Below are 22,678 nucleotides of genomic sequence, written 5' to 3' on the forward strand. Positions count from 1 at the left end.
AATTGCCGTAAATATCCATTGGGAGATTATGAACCATAGACCGCAAATGTATCCTATCGGGTTGCTATATGCATACAGTGTCACAGTAAAATACTTAGATATTGTGGGCTGTATTTTTCTCTATAGTTTTACCCCTCCAAACTTTGGTTTAGCCCAATTTGGAATCTTTTATTTCCTAGTAAATAACAATAGATAGGTTTTTTCCGCGTTGGTGCTTAACTCGAATCCAGATAGCCCGGCATGCACATCCCAATGCGGCTGATCTATCGGAGAGCTGATTGTTGGTAAACACCTACTATTTATTGAACCGCCGAAGCACCTAGTTGATAAGTTTCCTCCATAGGATTGGTGATAATACCCCAAGTAGCTAGCTAAGTTCTTCTTGTCTACTTAATACATACATTTACTTAATTTTAATTTGAAAAGCGGACTCGAATAAGTCAGACATAATCAAATTATTTGAGTGTCGATATATGAACTCTATTTGCTTTCCAATTTTTATAACTTTCATGAAAATGAAATGGTATATTAATTTCGTCACGAAACCCAAAATTGTAAGTCCTTAAAGGAAAATAGATAGACCCACCATTAAGTATACCGAAATAATCAGGATGAAGAGCTGAGTTGATTTAGCCATGTCCGTCTGTCCGTCTGCCTGTTTGTCTAGATAAGAAACTTTTAGAAATTTCTACCCCATTTTAACAGCTATAAGCTTCAAATTTCACCAAATGCTTACGTATATAGCATATATTGTTGTCTGAAAAAATCATTGAGATCGGTGGTATATATATTATATTCCCTTATATAAACTTTCAGTTTTGCCCCGTTTTTGCGGCTAGAAGCTTCATAATTCATCAAATAGTTACGTCTACGTCATATATTTTTGAAATACGTTATTCGTAGCCATAGTTTTTACACGCAGACCACAAAAAACCTGAAGCTTTGCATCCTCACACAAAGTACCTACCTATTTTTAATTTTATATTTATCCTAAAAATCGTTTAGGTATGTACATCTGTTCACTATATATTTCTTATCTTATACATCCGACTATCTGGAGATTAAGAACGGGATAAGATTATTGTTCAGCCCCATTCGTGAAATGTATGAAGTCTTCGGCACAGCCGAAGACAGTCCCGTTCTTACTTGTTATTACATAAGTATGCAGCAACAATTATTTCAGTTGACCAGCCCTATTTAATGCTCACTTGTTTTATTATTTTTTTCTCTCATTAATTTAAATATAAGCGCATACAAGAATAATTTAATTAATTAAATATATACATTATTTGTGCAACATTAAAATCTCTACAAGCGATTAATGTATACACACTCAACCGCACATTTGCCTAGTATTTGCAGTGCTGGATTTATAGTGAGCAGGTCCCCCCTTTGATATGCTGCATAGCAAAAGTTAACACTTCAGACAGAGATTTAATGAAGCAATTAGTCAAGTTTTCTTCATTAAAGCCCTTACTAAACACAATTTCTTATTGCTAATTACTGCTTTATTGAATGCCTAATTCAGTCAAAAATCTAACCGGTTTTGCTTGGCGTTTCGGATTTTATTTGCAGTGTAACAAACAACAATCAAAGTTTTGGCACGCTTCATTACGGCAGGTAGAATAACTGAAATTATACCACACCTGCCGGCAGAAGCTGCAAACCGTGTGAACTAGTGAAAGAACTATACCCAAGAGACCATCACATTAGGAATATCAGCTTAGATATTATGTGGCTGGTAAATGAATACAAAACCTACAAAATGAGAAGAGCATCTAAAGAACCGTAACGTCCGGTGTAGGTAAATTGGAGTCAAATGCTAGTCTAAATCAACAAAATATAATGATAAAATACCTATCTACTTTGGCGATAAAACTCTGTCGGACTCGAAGAAATGAGCAAGCCCTACCTGCCTGCAATTTTTGTTGCATCCTTCAGTTTACCAGGCTAAACTTTGTGGAAACGGATAGGCACAAAAACATGCAGTGTCGCCAATTACCATCGCAACTTACTTACTTACTTAATTGACGCTTAACCGTCTAAAAGGTTATGGCCGCCCAACAAGGCGCGCCAGTCGCTCCTTCGCTCCGGCAACCGGCGCCAATTGGCCACACCAAGGGAGTTTAAATCGTTTTCCACCTGGTCCTTCCAACGGAGTGGGCGCCGCCCTCTACCTCTGCTTCCATAGGCGGGTTCCGATAGAAACACTTTCTTGGCCGGAGCATCATCTTTCATTCGCATAACATGGCCTAGCCAGCGCAGCCGCTGCGACTATGTGGATGTCTGCGTATAGCTCGTACAGATCATCATTAAATCTTCTTCGGTACTCGCCATCGCCAACGCGTAGAAGTCCATACATTTTTCGAAGAACTTTTCTCTCTAACGCTCCCAAAACCGCTTCATCTGCTGTTGTCATGGTCCATGTTTCTGCCCCATATAGCAGGACGGGAACGATAAGTGGCTTGTAGAGTATGATGAGAGAGGACTTTACTTTTCAATTGACTACCTAGTCCAAAGTAGCATTTATTAGCAAGATCGATTCTTCGCTGGATTTCAGTGCTGATGTTTTGCTAGTGTTGGCTGGTACCATCGCAACACAGAGGATTAAAAAGCCATTTTAAAAGGCCTAGCCCTCTAAAGCAATAGACTGAGAGGGTACAGCCATGATACAGAAACATTTTACCAATGAGAGTGTAAGTTACCTGACCCACGTTTTCAATTTGTCACTGAAGTTCTTCGTCAATACCGAACAATGGGAAATGACAAGGATAACTTCAATACTAATATCTGGAAAGCCAGCTTACAAAGGTGAGTCATATCGACCGATATCACTCCTCTCGACAGTAGCGGAGACGTTGGAAGCCGTCCTGCTTCCACAGAAGAGCTCAACATAAAAGTCGTGAACTGCTTGATTTAGCCCCGCCTCCAAAAGAGGGTTAATGAAACTAAGCACTATGATGAAATCCCACATTGACTTATGCAGCCGTTTGATCAAGATAAGCCTTTTCCACACAGAAACGCTAAAGAGCTTTGCTACCAAGGGAGGCACGAGTCACTCTGGCCCAACTTCGTTCTGAATACTGTTACATGTTAAATTCTAACCTACACGGAATCAAGCCCGACATACGTAATGAGCGTCCTGCAGGCGATTCATCCTTACATGACACCAACCATCTTTTTTAATTGTATGTAATTTGGAACAGTCAACCCTGTTGAAACTCCTACTTTCTTTTGACTCCCTATAAAGAACTTTGATGACAATTTTTTAAAGGTCACATCTATTAAAAGCCATCGCTTTAATAGCATTTTCTAATTTCTTGGCGTATTTGAACCGCCACTGTGTTTGCTAGGTAGTTTTAATGCCCGAGTAATAAAGATGGCAAAAAAACTATATATATGTATAGTGAATACTTTAGTAGCATTAAAATATTACAATAAAAGCTTAACAGTTTCCGTGGGGTAACCATAACATTTGTACATATGATAAATGAATCCTGGCAAACCGCTTTGCAATTTGTTCAACGTTGTGACAGGTGGAAAGTCTCACTTGACAAATAATAAATATGTACGCAGTTAAGTGCATATGTGAACTAAAAAAAAATAGTAGTAAAAACTACTTAATGCAAATAAATAAATTAGTATGAATTAAAAAGAAAAATATGTAGCAAAACAAAAGCTTACGCTGCAAATAATTTAATAGAACGTTTAAAATAACTGATATGTGTGACAATAAAATGAATATAAAAAGCATAAGCGAGATTGGGCAAAGTTTGCAAATATGGGGCGGTAGCTGGTAGGGCTTTAGGCTGTTACATATTTCAATTTCAATTTCAATTTATTTAAAAAAGTGGTTGTGACTGTAAGACAGAGTCTTTTAAAGCATATCAGCGATTATACATTGCAAAATAATTAACAATTAAGCCTAAATACTTATAAGACAAATACTAACAATAATTATAAATTTAACAAATAGAAAGTTTTGTTGGTAAAAGAAAAGCAAAAATACAAGAAAGAGTATGAAGTTTTATCGCAATCACATTAAGCTCTCTGAACTGAAGTAGTCATGAATACATTTTTTGTAATTGTTGCTGCACACCCTTAAGAAAATTTACGATAGAATTCCAGAGCCTTACAGCATGTATAAAGAAAAGTCTCGAAGAGCACAAATAGAAATATCTGGGAAAGATCAGTTTGCGGTGTCTACCAGAATTGGAAAATTTAAGTTTATCAAAGAGATACTATGGTGTTTGAAATTCAATGAGTTTGTACATGTATATACAATTTCGCGCTGCTATATACTCAAAAATACTGCATCCGAGAACTTTGCGCTTCCATGGAGATATATGATCATATTTTTGCAGGCCGTAAACATAACGTGTGTGATGTTGTTAAAAGAAACATCAATTTTATGGTAGAAAACAGAGTAGAGTTGACTTTAAACGAGGTCTGAGTACGTTATGTGTGGAAGGATCAGCTGTATAGCTAGTTTTTTCCTAGTCACTAGGGGAGTAAAAGAAGCAGACATTCTCAATCTACGTAAAACAGAATAAACATTACTTACAACTTTATTTACATGGTCGACACAGTTTAGTTTTGATTTAATCACAAAGTCCAGATTTTTTATTTTGCTAGTAAACGAAAGCACGTTTTCACCAACGAACAATTTTGGAATAACTTCAGTATGCACAACACTATTGCCAATAGGCAGTACATATGACTTTTTGGCATACAAGCACAGACCGTTTTCACAAGCCCATTTCGCAGACAAGTCGCTATTTATTTTGTAGAGAATATTAACAATTCCGGCACATCGCTATGCTTCACATACAACAGAAATGTGAGCATATAACAAATAGTTACGCACATATGTACACAGCAAATAAGAGCGTATACGACATTACACACACATGTACACAGTAAATAAGAGCGCAGACAACACTGCCCACACATGTACATAAAAGAAAGCAGCGGTTTTTAGACGCAGCAGATGAGAACAGTAAGGAAGCAAATAATCGAGAAGGCTGTTCACGAAAAGTCTAGATCCTGGGAGAAACTCACCAGAGAAGCAACAGAGAGAAGAAAAGCGGCGCAGTCCCAGTGTTGTCAAGTTGTGAAGTTCTACTACCATAGTAGTGCCGTTAGTAGATGGGAATTTATATACGGAACATTTCAATATATTTAATTGACTGTTCCGTGATTCGAACGAAAACAGAATATTCGATATTTTCTTGAAATCCGCAACAATTGGTAATAAAAGAGAAATTGTTGAATAAATTTCATGATTTCGTAGGACAAAGGAGTTCGAGATGCATGGATTGAACACGACAATAAGATATTATGATGTCAGAAGGAGCTGACGTCGAATCTTTTATCGATCTTTTATCTTAATGGCAATGAAACAAGAACAACAGAAATAGAACAAAACAACTAAACAACGCAAGCAATGGCGAACAAAGGCTTGAACCTGATATTGACTGCAATATCTGCAAAAACGTTCACAACAAGTACAGAAGCCATACATGCCATCTAACCTGGAAACACAGGAGACACCTATTTCGGAGATATCGTCACATATAACATTTAATATTGAAGCAAAGGAGGCATGTATATATGTATTTCAGCACAGGTATTATCGCAGATCTCCGCACAACTGGAAGAGCAGGAAAAGTGCATTTGATTAGAGCTTGAGGCTGAGATTTGCCTCAAGTTGCAAATGCGGAAGCATCCGTGGAATAAATTAAGGGAGATAAAGCATATATTCACGGTATCACATGTAGAATGGCCAGACTGGGTGGAAACAATATTTGAAGCACTAAAGAGTGACAGAATTATCATGTGCTTCACGAGCGGTAAGCCAGATCACAACTAAGAACAGCGATATTCTTAAACGCAAAGCCAAAGGAGATGAGCTAGAGCGAACCAAATGCAAAGAGCGAAGACTTTCTACCATTATCTCTGTATCACAAATCGGAAGAAAGTCTAGCAGTGTTACTGTCAAAGGAGCGACTACTGACTGTTGATAAGGGCGCATCTCATTCGATAGTCCGATCTGATTTAATCAAAAGGAAGATAAGGCCACTCAGACGGCGGGTACAACCAAGTGCAGGCAGCAGTAAAATGTGAAGTCGTAATTGGGAAAGTCACGGTTTTACCCAATTTCATAGGGACTGACATTGTGGATGAAGTCATGTTGGGAGTAGACCACTTAGTTGACCATGAAATATAGATTTATGTGCAAAAAAGACTATTCAGCAAAGAACAAGAATGAATTTCAATACGATTTGGAATTTGATTTACGGGTAGAAAAACTTAAAACTTTTCTTCTTCTAAAAGTGGGCGGTAACATGCAAATATTACAAAATTTTCAATATAGTAAAAGTGGAAGTGGCTATCATTAAATTTTCCACATTTTCAATACCAATATGGGTGCCTATAAGCTAGTGTACCATATTTTCTTAAATATATCTAAATTTTTACTGAAGTTATCGTGTCCTCTGGCGCACGGATGGACGGACATGGCTCAATAAGTATCTTTCTCGATCCTGAAAATTTTGATAAAAGGACAGCTATATCTATCTCGATTCCTTTATGCGATTACGTGCAACCGTTATCCAAGTACGCGCCAGGTGTAAAAAGATAAGTATTATTTATTTTTTTTTCTTTCTGTATACTTTGCCACCAAACCAAAAACTCATTAATTTTCAAATTTCATCAAATATTCAGCCGATAATAGTAAAACCCGCACAATGTGCTTTTTAAGTAGGAATAGAATTTTTAAAATTTTACTACATATGAAATTAAATAATGCTTACCTAAATATGCATACGTATGTATAACAGAGGTGCACAACGCCGACAGAGCTTTGAATAAAAACGTAACTTGTTTTTGTAGTAGTATGTGTTTATATAGATAGTGTTTGAGCACAGAATTTACACATATGTTGTTTACTGCTCGAAGTACAATCTAAAACTAATTTCCAGCTTGCTTTGCTGACTCACTGTAGCTGCGCTCACATGGCATGAAAGTAAAACCCAAATAATTTCCCCATGCACTTCTAAGCTCTCGAGTGCACCACTGACACCCACACATGCATACTATCTGGCTATAAAATTGTGGCATATGGTGCAACATGAGAGTTCCATTAAAATTTTTAAATATTTAATTAAAATGAAAAAATTAAATGGCCACCAAAAAAAATACGCAGGACTTCGACTGTTAATCGCAATATTATAAAAACACCGGTCAAAGCGGTAAACGGAAAATGCATTTGTGGGAGTGAGCGGAATTACGTTTTTTACGTAGATGTGAGCAAGAGTTCGTTTCGCGGGAGATATATTAAAATATATTGTATTCAATTTATTTATAAATATCGGTGACATAGAAATATTTGCAAACTTATGGTTGGTATAGTCCTTTTTTAGTTTCAGCAACATTTTTCATTTCATTTCAAAATGTTTAGATGTGGAAAGATGATTTTTGATTCAAATCGAAATAAAGTAAGTGAACTTAATCTTTAAATTCATTTGACCTTTTAAGAAGCACTCCAGAGCTTACCGAATCGTTCATGAATAATGATCCACTTAAAAATGTAATTAAAAACGTAAGAAAAAATTGCCGACAGTGATTACGTAGTAGTGAATTTTATCCTTTCTAGTTAAAATATATGTAACTCCTATGTAGCTGTTCAAAATCCACAATATAATCTCTTTACAATCTGCTCGTTAAATGTATATTACATACATGTTGGGCGGGTATGCACAAAATCCCCTAAGTTACTGAAAAGTTTCTGGAAAATCTATTTTTATTAAAACGTAACTATTTTCGAAAGCTTTTGAAGTTAAAAGAAGTACTTTGAAATTTTTTCTATTTATTCATTTGCAAATTTCAAAATGTTTCTAAAATAAAGTATTTTTTCAATTTCAAAGGAAAAAACTGTTCCAACTTCGAAAATTTTTGGATTTATAAGTGTTTTTATTATATTCCCCTTTTTTGTATTTAGACACTATTCAATTTTAAAATGTTTCAAAGGTACATTTTTTTGAAATTTACAAAAGCGTCTTAAAAATTTGTCCACTTAAACTTTGAAAATTTTTCAATTTCAGAAAGTTTAAGATAAACCTTCGGAAAAAGTGCCTTAAAAATTTTCCTATTTAATATAAGCATTTCGCAAATTTATAAAAGTTTTAAAATCAATTCGCTTCATTTTCGAAATTTTAAATTGGTTCTGCCGAGAAATATTTCGAAATTAGTTAAATTGATTCAAAAATGTCAATATTTAAGTTTTGTATATTTTTGAATTTTAAAAGTTCTAAGAACCAATATTTTTTCAAAAGTGCCATAAAATTTTCGCTATATAAATTTTAAAAATTACAATTTTAAAGAGTTTTTCAATTTCGAAATAAAAAATTTCCTAGCTTGAAAATTTTCATATTAGTTAAATTGCCTCAGAAATGTTTCTATTTAAATTTTAGAATTTTTTCAATTTCAAAATTATTCTCACATCGAAAATTTTCGCAGTTTATAAAGGTGGATAAAAATTTTCCTATTTCGTAATTTTTTTTTTTTTTTGAAATTAAAATTTTTTCAAAAATCGAAATTTTCAACGATGCTATAATATGAGTATACGTGCACTTTTTTTGGAGCTCAAAGTTTTATATTGAATTCGATAACAGATTAAACTTTAAAAACGTCACTAGCTTTGATAGTGGTTTGGTTTTTTGGTTTAACATATGTTTTCAAAAATACTCCTATAAACTTATTTCTGGTTTATATAAAATTAAACTAGAAGACCCGGCAGTCGTTGTCCTGCTCTAAATTTGGCCTATCTGCATACATTTTAATAAGCTTTTTCCCTCTTACTCTGCTCTTCCCCCGTCATCACTTTTTCTTAATCCATTTATTCACTCCTCCCTCCGTCTTTTTCGCTTCATCTATCTCCATCTTTGTCTCATTATATCTCTTTCTCAATATCCTTCTCTCTTTTCTCTTCTCTCAATTTCTTCTCATTCTTCTGTACCCCTTATTGCCTGTCCCAGAGTTTGGTATGTATTTTTCGCTTCATCTATCTCCATCTTTGTCTCATTATATCTCTTTCTCAATCTCCTTCTCTCTTTTCTCTTCTCTCAATTTCTTCTCATTCTTCTGCACCCCTTATTGCCTGTCCCAGAGTTTGGTATGTATTTTATTCCAGTCCCATTCCCAGTCCCACTCCGAGTCTCAGTCCCAGTCCTAGTCCTAATCCCAGTCCCAGTCCGTCTCTGGATAATATATTACTCTGTACTAAAGCACTCATCAACTGCTTTCATTTGATATCCATATTGTATAAACACTGTCTAGGCATTCACTGGCCCACGTTTTGGCCTATATCTCGAGACCCTAGTCACCCAGGTGTATGAAAATTACCCTCTACACAACTAAAGACTCTTCTGAATTAAAAAAAAATGTCGTTATACCTCTATATCACGGGCCCTCTCATTTTTTTCGAAGCTAGGAGAAGTTTTTCAATGCACGAATTATTTTTGTAGCTGGCTGTTGTACTTAAATATCGAATTTGTATTCAATAAATGCGACATGCCTTTTCAAGCAAATTTTTTTTTACCTAGTGTTTTTGCAGTTCGGTTTTTTTCGCAGTTACTTTAAAAACTCGCCTTAGTTCCATTGTTTGAAAAATTTTCGTTTACTGTGGTGGAAACTTTTTGCAAATATCTCTCTTCAATGAATTAAGTCGTTTTTGCAAAGCTGTTTCGCCACAAAACTTTTTAAATAAAAAGCTTAGAAGTTTTTTGTGCTTCTTATATTTTAATTCAAAACACAATTTCTTTCACAAATTCATAATTGTTAAATTGAAAAATTATAATTTTTTGAAATTACATAATTTTGTTTTACATTCTGACCTTGGCTTTTACGAAATTCGACTTATTTTAGAAAGTGGATAATCTTCGAAAATTTCTTTTTAAAGAATGTGCATTAGTTCATATTTTGTTTTGATCCACATATTACATATACCAGAGTTTATTGTGTTGGTCAATTTTTTTTCGGAGTTCGAAAATAAAATTTTTTCACATATTAAATTTTTGCAAATAGGATTCTTTTCTGGCGCTTGTATTTGCGCATTACAATTTTAATGTTCGAATTTTTCGAATTATGTCAAATATTACACTGAAAATAGCTTAAATAAATTTAAAATTAAATGTTCGAATTTTTCGAAGTTAGTTGAGCCTTATACTGTTTTCACACAGACGGCTTATTGAATAGTAAAGGCAGTTTTCTACATTAAGACGCTTGTTGAGGTCAATCTTCCCTACAAAATTCGAATCTATAATTATTTCATTAGTGACTAATCGAATGCCCTGTTGGGAGCGTTCAGTTGCTTAGTTTTTGGTGTGTTCAGTGCTTAAAAATGTCATTTGTCAAAGTAAATGTCATTGTCTGTCATATAGCATTGTCATTTCATTCGCTTGATATTTCATCCTTCATACTAATCGAGCAGTTACTTCTGCGTGAAAGCAAAAAATTTACGATTTCATTAGAAGGTGAAATGAGATCATTAAGTTTCTGTGTGAAAACAGTATTACGCTTAAAATAGCTAAAATAAATTTAATGAAATTTGCTATACAAATAAGATAATTGTGGAAAAAGTAATTTTTATTTTACTCGTTTAGCAAGAAAACTTTATTGGGTCCTTTAACTACTTTTAAAGCAACATTTTCTACTATCTTAACTTATCATTACCACATTTCTCCATGAACGATTTCCGAGCATTGCTGTGGAAGATCTTTCAGTGTTTATTCGTTTATGGCTTTACCTTAAAGTAATCTTCGAAAACTATTTAATATATTATACGTATATACATAAGTTTGTGTGTATACTTACAATATAATTCAATGGTGATATTTGTTGCTACATATTTTTTATGAAAATTGCTCGCTTGGCACGTGTACACAGCATGTTGGTGAATTCGTGACAGATTTCGAACAACTAATTTGTTATTTATGGTGCCATCGTATGTGTAATCAACGACACTATTCTGAATTTGGCCATTCATGAGCCATGTCACTGTCGGTGGTGGTGAGCCTGTAAGTGAAAGGGAAGAAAAAATAAAATAATTGAGCATCAGAAAAATGTTAAGAAAATTTTCTAAATTTTGTATACTAAAATATTTCCTCACAACGGATGCACATTAGAAAAGAATTTATAGAAATTTGTATTAATATTTTGCATGGAATTATTGTATTAATATAATAAATATTTGCTGTTATTTAGAATACTTTACTTGAGTAACCATTAAACTCATTAAGGCACATTTTGCATTATGGCTTTCCTTAATAAATCAAATAAATATGATTTATTTATACTTTTAGTAAACTTTGCCAATGATTAATTTTTAAATATTTTCGTCATTTCAAGTCAATTGAAAATTGGTTACACACAAATAACAAAATGCAGTGTGAACATTTTTCGGAGTAGTATCAAAACTAATTTTAGTTTTAAATTTAGCAACAAAATAGTACAATATGTTGTTATGGTTGTAGCGATAAGGACACTTCCTGAATGCGTTGCGGAGTGTTATCTATGTTGTTGGTCCTTTGCGGGAGGCAGATCGCGTACGTTCCGGTAACAAGCACCATTTAAGTATTAGCCAGACCATTTCGGGAACGATTTGGTATGAACACATGAAACCTTCGAGGCCATACCGCCCTCCCACCCCCTACATCCATCAGGCGTTCGGGGTCGCCAGAGCCTGGGCTGTTAATGAAATAGGATTCGCCACGGGTTGGTGGGGTTGACAATTGGGTTGGAGAGGATATATATTACGCTGGCAAGCTCATCAATGAATTTGGTATCTTAGTCGCCTCTTATGACAGACATAGCTACCGCGGGTATATTCTAAGCCCTCTAACCCGCGTGGGGGGAGTGCAATATGAAAACCTTTGATTTAGTTGTACAATACTACAACTTTGGGAGTGATATCTAAACTAATTTTGGAGTCAACGCTGTGAATAGTTGTATTGCGTAATGGCAGACGTGAACAGAAGTCGCAGTGGTGTAGTGGCAGCGCGTTCCGCCATTCACATCGAACGTCGTTGGTTCAAGTCCCACCCGAAGCAACAATTTGTTCAGCACTTAATGAGGATTAAATTTGCACTATATTGGCTTATTTTCTATAGAGGAACACCACAGTATTTTGTGTGTGCAACTATATATTTATGAAAATTCCAGGGTGTCTTTTTTTATATCATACGTTTACTAAATATATTAAACAGTATTCAGATAACTTTAAATTTAAAAATATTGTAACAAGCTTTGGGGATTTTCTGATAATTATTTTGCACCTTCTGCTAACGTTCGAATCGCTGATCAGTCGATTGAATAACTCTATATTCTGTATTGCAAAATGGTCTTTATTTAGACTACTTTGGTAGTAGCCCAATCATACTTCAATATCACGTACTTCACAAAAGCGTTTTATAATCAAACTAATTCCAGTACTCAGTTTGTGGTGTTTTATACTCTCAGTTGCCATGTTCTTCTAGAACTTTTGTATCGTATACTTGGTTAGTTAGCAATATGCGTGTGTATGTGTGAGTAACAACTTCGGCTAATGATTATTACATGTTTGTGTGTGTGAGATAGCTATGTGTCTGCATGTATATAAGTTTGGCTGCTAACTGTGTTTTTTTTTTTGTGATTATTTACTAACAGCATAGTGATGCCAATACTCGTCACACTGCACTCCCCTAACTTTATTTTGTTTAGATTACTTTGGGAGTGGTACTTCACAATTATACTAGTAGCGTGTTTAAATCAAACTCATTATTATTCCTCACCTTTCACTGCTATTATACTCTCTGTTGCTCGTTCGCATATTTCGCCCAAGGTCTAGACTTTTCACGAACATGGAACAGTTGTATCACATACTTCGTTATTTAGATATATGCGTGTGTATGTGTGAGTAACAACTTCTGCTCTTAGCTGATGACTGCATATGTGTATGTGAGACAATCTCTTTTTGCTTTTGCTGCTGGTTATGTGTGTGGAATATTCTTCGTCACCTTCTATGTAAGTGTAGCTACTTGGTTTAATGTTTACATTTACATAAGTGTGACTGTTTGCGGTTTTTGCTGTTGTGCTTTTTTTACTAACAGCATAGTTATGTTAATATTCGCCACAATATCTTTCTATCCGCTATGAGTTAAGATTTGCATTATAATATTTTCTATGGAATGCTCCAGAGAAACGGCGAGACTGAGGAAAGTCCCATCTACAGGGACTGATAGAAAAGGACGACGGAGATTGGGCACAGAGTAGTGAAGACTCCTTGAAGTACTACTTAACACACACCTGCCATCAGGAGATGATGCGGAAGAGTTAAGTAACCACGTCCACAGCCCTAATACGGAGCTAGAGGTAACAGGATTGGTGACAAATACTATGGGCAATAAAGATTTTTGCCAAGTTCAAATCGCGGGTCCGTATGAGATATTCCCTGCTATGCTGCAGATGGTCGGTAGAAAGATTATATAATGGCTAAGAAAAAACTTTGTGGCTTGCATAAAATTGAACCACCTCCCACAATATTGGAGAACGGCTCGAGCAGTCTTCATACACCGAAAGCTGGCAAAGCCAGTCATATGAACCCTAAGGACCACAGGCCTATTAGTTTGATATCTTTTCTGCTCAAAAACCTAGAAAGATTATTGGATGTGCACATAAAATCAAATATGAATCAATAATTATTTTCTACAGCACAACATGCTTACACCAAAGGCGAGTCAGTCGATATTGCATAGCATAGGGTTATCATGAATATAGAGAAAACCGTGGCACATCAGGAATATGCCTTAAGTGTTTCTTTAGACATTACCGGGGCATCGAAAACGAGCCATCATGGACAGTCTCAACTCGATTGAAATTCATCCAGCTCTAAAAAAATTGGCAAAAAAATTTGTACACAGAGGAACGCCACACGGAGGACCACACAAAATTACGGCTTATGCAGATAACTTTTCCGTTTCGGTCATCATAAGCAACAGATGCCTAACAACAACAATAAGCTCTCTGATGGAACAGACAGTTCGCGATCTACATGCCTGGGAATCAGGAGTCACGATAGACGCCAACGCAGAAAAAAACGATCTAGCTTTATTAAATAGGAAATATGAGGTCCATTACTGAATTAAGCCTAATACTGTTTTCACACAGAAACTTAATGATCTCATTTCACCTGCTAATGAAATCGTAAATTTTTTGCTTTCACACAGAAGTAACTACTCGATTAGTATGAAGGATGAGACAGATAATCATGGCGGAACGATACAAGGTGGGAGCATGTTGACATACCTACAAACAAACAAAATTCCATGTACTTGTAAATTCGATGGACAAATGTCAAAATCGTACTGCGCCGGTAGTTGATGTATCAAATCAAATAAAAAAGGTTATAATCAGCTGTTCGATGCGGCCACCTTGTATCGTTCCGCCATGCAGGCAATGACATTTGCTTTGAAAACTAAGAAACGGAAACGGAAGCGGAACGCTGCCAACAGAGTTGCATTGTGCTTTTGACTTCATTAGGCATTCAATTAGCTACTAATGAAATAATAATAGATTCGAATTTTGTAGGGAAGATTGAGCTCAATAAGCGTCTTAATGTAGAAAATTGCCTTTATTATTCAATAAGCCGTCTGTGTGAAATTAGTATAAGCTTGGAGAGGTAAAGCTACAAGAAAAATATAGCACAAAGTGTCTAGGAGGTATACTAGAAAGTAAGTTGTTGTGGAAACTGCATGTGGAACAGAGAGCGAAGAAAGTCTCCGCAGCACTATATGAATGCAAGAGGATGCGCGTGGGGCCTGTCATACTCTCTCATTGGGTATTTGCCGAATTTCTAAAACTTATTCTTTACCATTCTAATGCAGCGTCTTTCAGGAAATATTATAGCCGTTACGAAAGAAGCAGAAATTCTGGAGGAAGCGTGATTAGACTGCTTTCACGCCAATATAATAATAGTCAGGCGGCAAAAAAGCAATAATAATAACAATCTCGCACAGTACTTCATCGAGAAGTGTTCTGGAATGCAAAGGACCATTCAAAAAACTTCGCTTAGGCCGAATCTTACATCTAGACTGGGTTCCCTGTCAATAAGGAACAGAAGGTAACGAAAAGGGGGATGAATTGGCAAAGAGGAGTGCAACTCTCACTGTATCGATATCCAAATCCGTTTGGGAGAAATGAAAACATAACGGGAGTTCCATATATCCATCAAGCAGGAAAAGGTGTGTGCAGAAGCTCGTGGCTGTATAATTTCTAGAATAATTTGCAAACCCTACGATAATAGGCTCACAAAGTTTCTCATATCTTCAAAGAGAGAAGATTTAAGGCTTACGATGGGCATACTAATTAGATACTGACTTCTGGCGTCACATGCTCATAAGTGGAGAGGAGGAAGAAACGGCTGAACACTTTCTGTGTTCGTGTTCAGCGCTCGCGAGGTCAAGTCTCCAGCTACTAGGAGTAGCAGAGTCGCCAGATCTAGATTAATCCGATAGAGGCAATATAGACACATTCATTCTATGTCAATAACCGGCAAGTTCAATCTAACCACGTTTGGCGTATTGAATAATTCCAAAGAAAAATTTTACTCGTTCATGTATGAAAGTTCATCGGTTTCTATATAATTGCTAGAGATTTTGTATAAGAGTTCATGATTCGTGTTAACGTGTCTCTTGATGGCAGGTTGCAAACAGCGTTCAACATACATACATACGTCCATACAAACAAATATATATACATACCTATCTACTCATGTATCTCTTTAGATTGGCAAACAACTTGCTGGAATAGCAAAATAGCCTCTTAAGATAAAATGTTCATAGCAAAACAACGAAAAACAGAAAAATAACGAGAAAAAATATTAATAAAATGAAACATAACAAACAAAACCCAATTTCATGTTGAACGAAAATGGTCTATAACATAAAACACAAACAACAGCAACAGCAACAATTTGGCGAAAAACAATATAAGTTGACTATAACAATAAGCCCAAATGGCTCGGTTCTATTGATGGAGTCAAATCATACACGTAAACACCCACGTAACGTGAATGGCTTGTGGCGTACACTGAAAGCAAACTGAGATGGTGTAGTTGGAAGTAATTTGCAACTAGCTGTTAACGGTATGTTGGCGTAGTGGAGGATTTATGAGAATATTGCCACTAACGGGGGGTCTTATAAAAGTTGTATAGGTACATTATTTTTATGAAAACCATGTTGCGAGGTGGGTTTCGTCCAAAACTGAGGTAGAACTTAGTCAGTTCATGCTCAAGTAGAGTTTCCACAAAAATCTAATGAATAATATTTAAGTGCTGAGAGCGAATAAACACAAAAAACACCTCTGTAGGGGTTAAGAGACAGCAGCTTTCAGAGAAAAGAGTATAACTAGCGTAAAGGCAATATTGAGGCCGCACAGTATAGAGGAATATACATACGATGGGATGATTGGAAGTACGCAAGAGTTGGGCGTACAATCAGGTGGAGGTTCCGAACGACGACGATAGGGTACCAACGAAGATTGATGTTTTAACTTGTCGCACTGAATAATACGATAGAGGTGGTAGATTAGATTATCGTTTGTTGCTGTCATCATTGAAAACACAGGCCGACAAAATTTGAAAAAAGTGCAGATTCAGAAATGACCTTGAAGTTTTCGAAAGGTATTCAGTTCGCTTAATCTGAATTCCCCACCAGGTATTCTATTTTGGTTCTTGTTTTCGCGATATTCTTAAGAAAGGTATGAAAATCACGTTTTTCGGCTTTATTCTCTACGTAGTTTTGCCACGAAAACTAATTTCAATAATAAATCCCCTTTTTACTGTCGTAATCATTGCCCTCATAAACGTATTGTTACGAATTTAGTGCAATTCCTCTTATTTGCAACCTTCAACTAACGTTCGAATCAATAAACTATTGAATAAATAACTCCACTATTCAATAATGCAAAATGGCCTTTATTCCAGTTCTTGACAATAACGCTACTACTTCTCGACAGATAGCGTGCTTAAATCAAACTGAATACTGATTCTCAGCTTTACCTCCTTTTATACTCTGTGATTTCTCGTTCGCATACTTCTAGGCGCTTCTAGTTCTAGAATTTACTTGCAGCTATAAAATTACCAGCTATAGCATAACTACAGATACAGTAGACTTAATGATTGATTCGTTTATGTAGATACAAGTGACTGCCTGCTTTATTGTTGTGGCTTCATTTACTTAGCATCAGACTAGTGATGTGAGTATCACTAAGTGTCACTAATATTCGTCACAGTATTTTAACTTTTCTCTATATTTAATTGTGATATATTGATATATGTTGTTTTATACGCTCGATCTTGCTCACTGCTAATAAAAGCAATATGTGAAGCATACTTTCAGGCGGACTTCCTTGATATTGGGCTTGGAGTTGTATAGCAGATCGAGTAATCGATAGAGTTCCCTCTTTCTTAACTTTTTATACTCACCGTGCTTTGCACACAGAGTATATTAACTTTGATTGAATAACGGTTAGTTGTATAGGTATAAAGGAATCTAAATAGATATATACTTCCATATATTAAAATCATCAGTATCGAAAAAAATTGATTGAGCCATGTCTGTCCGTCCACGATAACTTGAGTAATTATTGAGATATCTTCACCAAATTTGGTACACGAGCTTATCTAGACCCAGAATATATTATTATTGAGAATAAGCGAAATCGAATGATAACCACGCCCACTTTTTATATATACAACATTTTGGAAAACACAAAAAACCTGATTATTTAGTAAATAACTTACATAGAAAGTTGAAATTTGATGTGTGGACTGATATTGAGACTCTTGATAAAAGTTTTTAAATGGGCGTGGCACCGCCCACTTGTGATAAAATCAATTTTACAAATATTATTAATCATAAATCAAACATCGTTAAACCTCTCGTAACAAAATTCGGCAGAAAGGTTGCCTTTACTATAGGCAATGCTTTGAAGAAAAATTAACGAAATCGGTTAAGGACCACGCCCACTTTTGTATAAAGTTTTAAAAGGGTCGTGGACGAATCAAATAAGCTATATCTTTGAAAAAAAAGTTTCATATAAATTGTATTTCATTTCCCAAGTGGATTTATGACAACAAATAGCAAAAACTTTAAATTTAAAAAAATTTGCGTGGCACCGCCCCTTTTACGACTAAGCAATTTTCTATGTTTCGGGAGCCATAACTCTAAGAAAAATTAACATATCGTAACAAAATTGAGTACACATATTTTTCTTACAGTGGGAAGCATTCCTAGAAAAAATTGACGAGATTGGTAAAAGACCACGCCCACTTTTATATACAAGATTTTTAAAAGGGTCGTAGACGAAAATAATAAGCTATATCTTAGCAAAAAAGTGCTTTGCATCAATAGAAATTTATTTTCTAAATTGAGTTATAACATTAAATTGGAAAACACTAAAATTTTTGAAAATGGGTGTGGCACCGCCCCTTTTACGCCTAAGCAATTTTCTATAGTTCGGGAGCCATAACTCGAAGAAAAATTAACATATCGTAATGAAATAGTGTAGATACATATATTTTCCTTATAGCAGAAAATATTTCAAGTATAAATAGATGGGATCTGTTAAAGACCACGGCAACTTAGATATAAAACAAATTTAAAAGAGTTGTAGACTAGAATAATGAGCTATAACTTAGCAATAAATAGTTTTGAGTCAATGATAATTAACTTATCAAGTTTTACTATAAGAGGAATGGGGAAACATTTTTCTTTTAAATGGGCGGTGCCACGTGTTATGTAGAAAAGTAATTTATCTGAAATGAAATGAAAAATTAAAGTTCACGCTGAGTATATAATGATCGGTTATAACCGAACTTAGACACCTTTACTTGTTTTTATTAATTTGGTATAATTTTTTTTCGAAAATGCACCCACGTGCAGTTCTTAAGTGACTAACGTGCCTAAAGTATATTTCAAATTTGTGAGCAAATTTTGCATAGAGAAAATATTGCAGACCTAATAATGTTTAAAGAACAATATCTCAACTTCCAAAGGAAGCCATCTATAAAGGAAAACTAATTTTTTAATGAAAATTTACTTTCATGTTTTATTGTTTGGTTTTTTTTTTTATTAAAAAAGTTCTCGTAACGGAAAAGCGAAATGAATATAGCAAAAAACCTGATTTTGACTCTTTATGGAACAAATATGTGATGCGGCCTATGAAAAGGTGGCTTATGGTTGAAAAAAAGAACACTACTAAGAAACTGAAGAAATGCATTGTTTATCTTTAACAGCTGTTTCTCGCAATTTCTCTTTTGAGTCATAAGCCACCTTTTCACAGGCCTGGTCACATATATCAAAAACCAGAACTAACTTAAAAGTTTAGAAATCGGATTTAGATTAGGCGTTCTTAACGCATTTAGAAAATTCTGACTTCGTTTTGGGTCTAAACTTTGTCGCCTGTGTTTGTATTGTTCGTGGAATCTGACTTAGAAAATTTAAAATGTTTTATACGTTGTAGTGCTGCTAGCTAAGTAACACATCGAACTTTTATGGCTCCGCACAATTACTTGAATCATATCACAAATGGACGTCACTATTAATATTCTGCCAACTTCAAAAAACCCTACAATAATACTGAAAGCTTTCTGGTTTATCTACTTTTTGTACTCATTGTCCAGTTTCGATATTGTATGACTGTTCTTCATTGTCTTGGCATCAACGAAAAATTTCTGCGATGGTTGGCTTGAGTTCTGCACGATATGGTTGGCAACACAATTTTCAACCGTTAGAAGCGTAAAAGAGATAGCAACAATGTGATTGTAAGCAAAGCAAATTTTGAAAACAAATATCAATAAACTCATGGTGACATTAACTTTTTATAGGCTTTTGCTAATGCTTGTTTGTGGCGGTTGGGCAAACTGCACAATATAGAGATAGATCTATTTTGCATAAGACTAGAGGAAAATGACAACATACTTAAAAAATAATCCAAATTGTGGCCCGACTAAAATAAACGGATATTGTGGCTCAGATTTGCAATACACTACATTTTTTTATTGTTTATTTAGAAACATTTGAAATGGAGAGAAAGTTTTCAATTACCAAAGCCCATGGAAATTACAGGAAAGCAATTACTTTTATTTCATCAGCAAAAAGTGAATGACATGTCGTATGGTTTGATGTTTCCATTCAGATTTTGCATGTAAAGCGGTAAGAAAGTAGAGTAGTACATCATTTATGAGAGCAATAAAAATAAAAGTTCCATAAAACAGAACCGACTGAAATGACGTCTTCTTCTATTTACTATAGCATTTTCAGTTCAAATGAAACTTCTCTCAAATCAAATTAAGCTTTTCTCAAATCAAATGAAAAATTTTTCAAGTCACATAAAAGTTTTTTAAAAACAAATCAATCAACGGAAACCTTAAATAAACATTTTTAAGATTAAATTAAACTTTTTTCAAATTAATTAAATTTTTTTAAATTAAACGGAAGTTTTTCAAATCAAATGAAATCTTTCCTAAATCAATAGAAACTTTTTTTAAAACAAATTAAACTTTTCTCTTTTCTTTAAAGGTTAAATTTAACTTTTTTCAAATTAAATTAAAGTTTTTTAAATCAAATGAGACTTTTTCAAATCTAGTGAAACTTTTCTCAAATCAAATTAAACTTCTTTCAAATAGAATTAAATTTTTTTCAAATTAAATCAAACTTTGTGAAAATTAAATTAAACTTTTTCCAAATCAAATGAAACTTTTTTAAATCAAATGGAACTTTTTCAAAAACAAATGAAGCTTTTTTAAAATAAATGAAACTCCTGAAATTAAGTTAAACTTTTTCAAATGAAATTAAACTTTTTTAAAATTATGTTAAAATTTTTTTAAATTTAAATTAAACTTTGTTCAAATAAAATGAAACTTTTTTCAAAAAAAATTAAAATTGTTTCAAATAATATTAAACTTTTTTCAAACAAAATGAAATTTTTTCAAAAACAAATGAAGCTTTTTTAAAATAAATGAAACTTCTGAAATTAAGTTAAACTTTTTCAAATTAAATTAAACTTTTTTAAAATTATGTTAAAATTTTTTCAATTTAAATTAAACTTTTTTCAAAAAAAATTTAACTATTTCATAAAAAAATGAAAAATGTTTCAAATAAGATTAAACTTTTTTCAAATAAAATGATACTTTTTCAAATAAAATTAAACTTTTTTCAAATAAAATGACACTTTTTTCAAATAAAAAGAAACTTTTTTCAAATAAAATGAAATTTTTTCAAATAAAATGAAACTTTTTTCAAATGAAATGCATTTTTTTTAACCAAATAAACATGAAGAAGATCGGAACGTGATATATCAAGCTATTAAACATTCCGTGGTAGACCATCCTTCTTCGACCATGCGTGTATCAGCTTCAGCATCTCCGTAAAGAGGCGGAGAAGGGAGAAGTCTAAACGATATAGACGAAATTCCAGAAACATGAAAATATGAAATTGGGACCACTTAATGAGATTGCAAATGTAGAGGACCTAGAGAAGTCCAATGATTTACTAACAAAGACGCTTATGACGGCATATAATAGAGCTTGTCCTCTAAGAAGTTCAGAGGGAAAGCAGCCAGTTAAATCTAATCTAACTTAACCATATTAGTTGTATTAGGTTTTCTCCGGCAATACTCCAAGTGAAACTTTTCCGGCGAATAATTTATCATACAACTTTAACATTCAAGCTATCTTCAAAATGTTATGGATTCTCTATATGACTCTTGGTTTTTCATTCAAAGCTCAATTTACAACACCTCCGAAATCTTTGTTGAACTGCGTTACGCTACCCTTTACCTACCGCAATGTTGATATAAAAAAAGAAATATGCGTTAACGAACATTGCGTGTCAGCTTCTTCCATATTGTTGTTGGATAATTTGAGCCTGCCGGCTAGAAACGTAGACTAGGCCAAAGCAATATTTCGTTTTCTTTCAACGACAACATCCTTAATTTTGCATGCTATTTATTGCCGTCATCGGAACTTGCCGTTAGCGTTACTTTTAGCAAAGTAAAAGTTTGCATATCAAACTTGTAGGTGTGTATGTGTGTGTGTCTTATGTCGTGAAAAAGCACTTTGTTTTTTTGTCGTTTCCTTAAAATGTATATAAAGGTCTCTTATATACCTTGTGTGTTTTTGTGCTACACAATTTGTGGCACCTGAGCGAGCTACTGACCTACTTCAACAGTCAATATGCATGGTATGCATGTATGTGTGCGTGCATGCACTAGAGCTGCAGCCATAGCGGCGTACGACTACAGTTTCCTTGTTATTGGTGCTGGCATACTTTTGTATTGATTACAATTTTAACTTTGTTTTGGTTGTGGTAGATATTTGTGCCTTAAAATTTCGATCAATCAAAGTATGGATCTCGCAGAGTCGAGCTGAAAGTGTGCTTTTTCGCAAACATGTACACACATACGTATATATTTACAATTGTGCGTGTGTGTGTGTTTTACATTTCAGCAATACCATGCAAAAAATCGTTCGATTAATGCCTAAAGAAAGTGGTCTCAGCCTGATCTCTTTTGTTTAGATTGGGGCATAATTAACCCCTTTGACTTGGGCCCTATGTTCCCTTATAATCGACCCATAAGT

The 22,678-nt window shown here is 34.4% G+C and overlaps 1 protein-coding gene across 11 annotated transcripts in view; it reads right to left on the bottom strand.

Annotated features, from left to right (window-relative positions):
* The window catches only part of side-VI (sidestep VI), a 592,575-nt gene that overhangs the window by 155,204 nt on the left and 414,693 nt on the right, over positions 1–22,678 (bottom strand). For all 11 annotated transcript variants that reach the window (XM_067783988.1, XM_067784020.1, XM_067784031.1 and 8 more), the window contains one exon: positions 10,876–11,076. In XM_067783988.1, the coding sequence (XP_067640089.1) occupies positions 10,876–11,076 (201 nt within the window). The remainder of the gene's footprint in view (positions 1–10,875; positions 11,077–22,678) is intronic.

The sequence above is a fragment of the Eurosta solidaginis genome, chromosome 1, assembly GCF_040869045.1.
Source record: "Eurosta solidaginis isolate ZX-2024a chromosome 1, ASM4086904v1, whole genome shotgun sequence".
In the NCBI taxonomy this organism is placed as follows: Eukaryota; Metazoa; Arthropoda; class Insecta; order Diptera; family Tephritidae; genus Eurosta; species Eurosta solidaginis.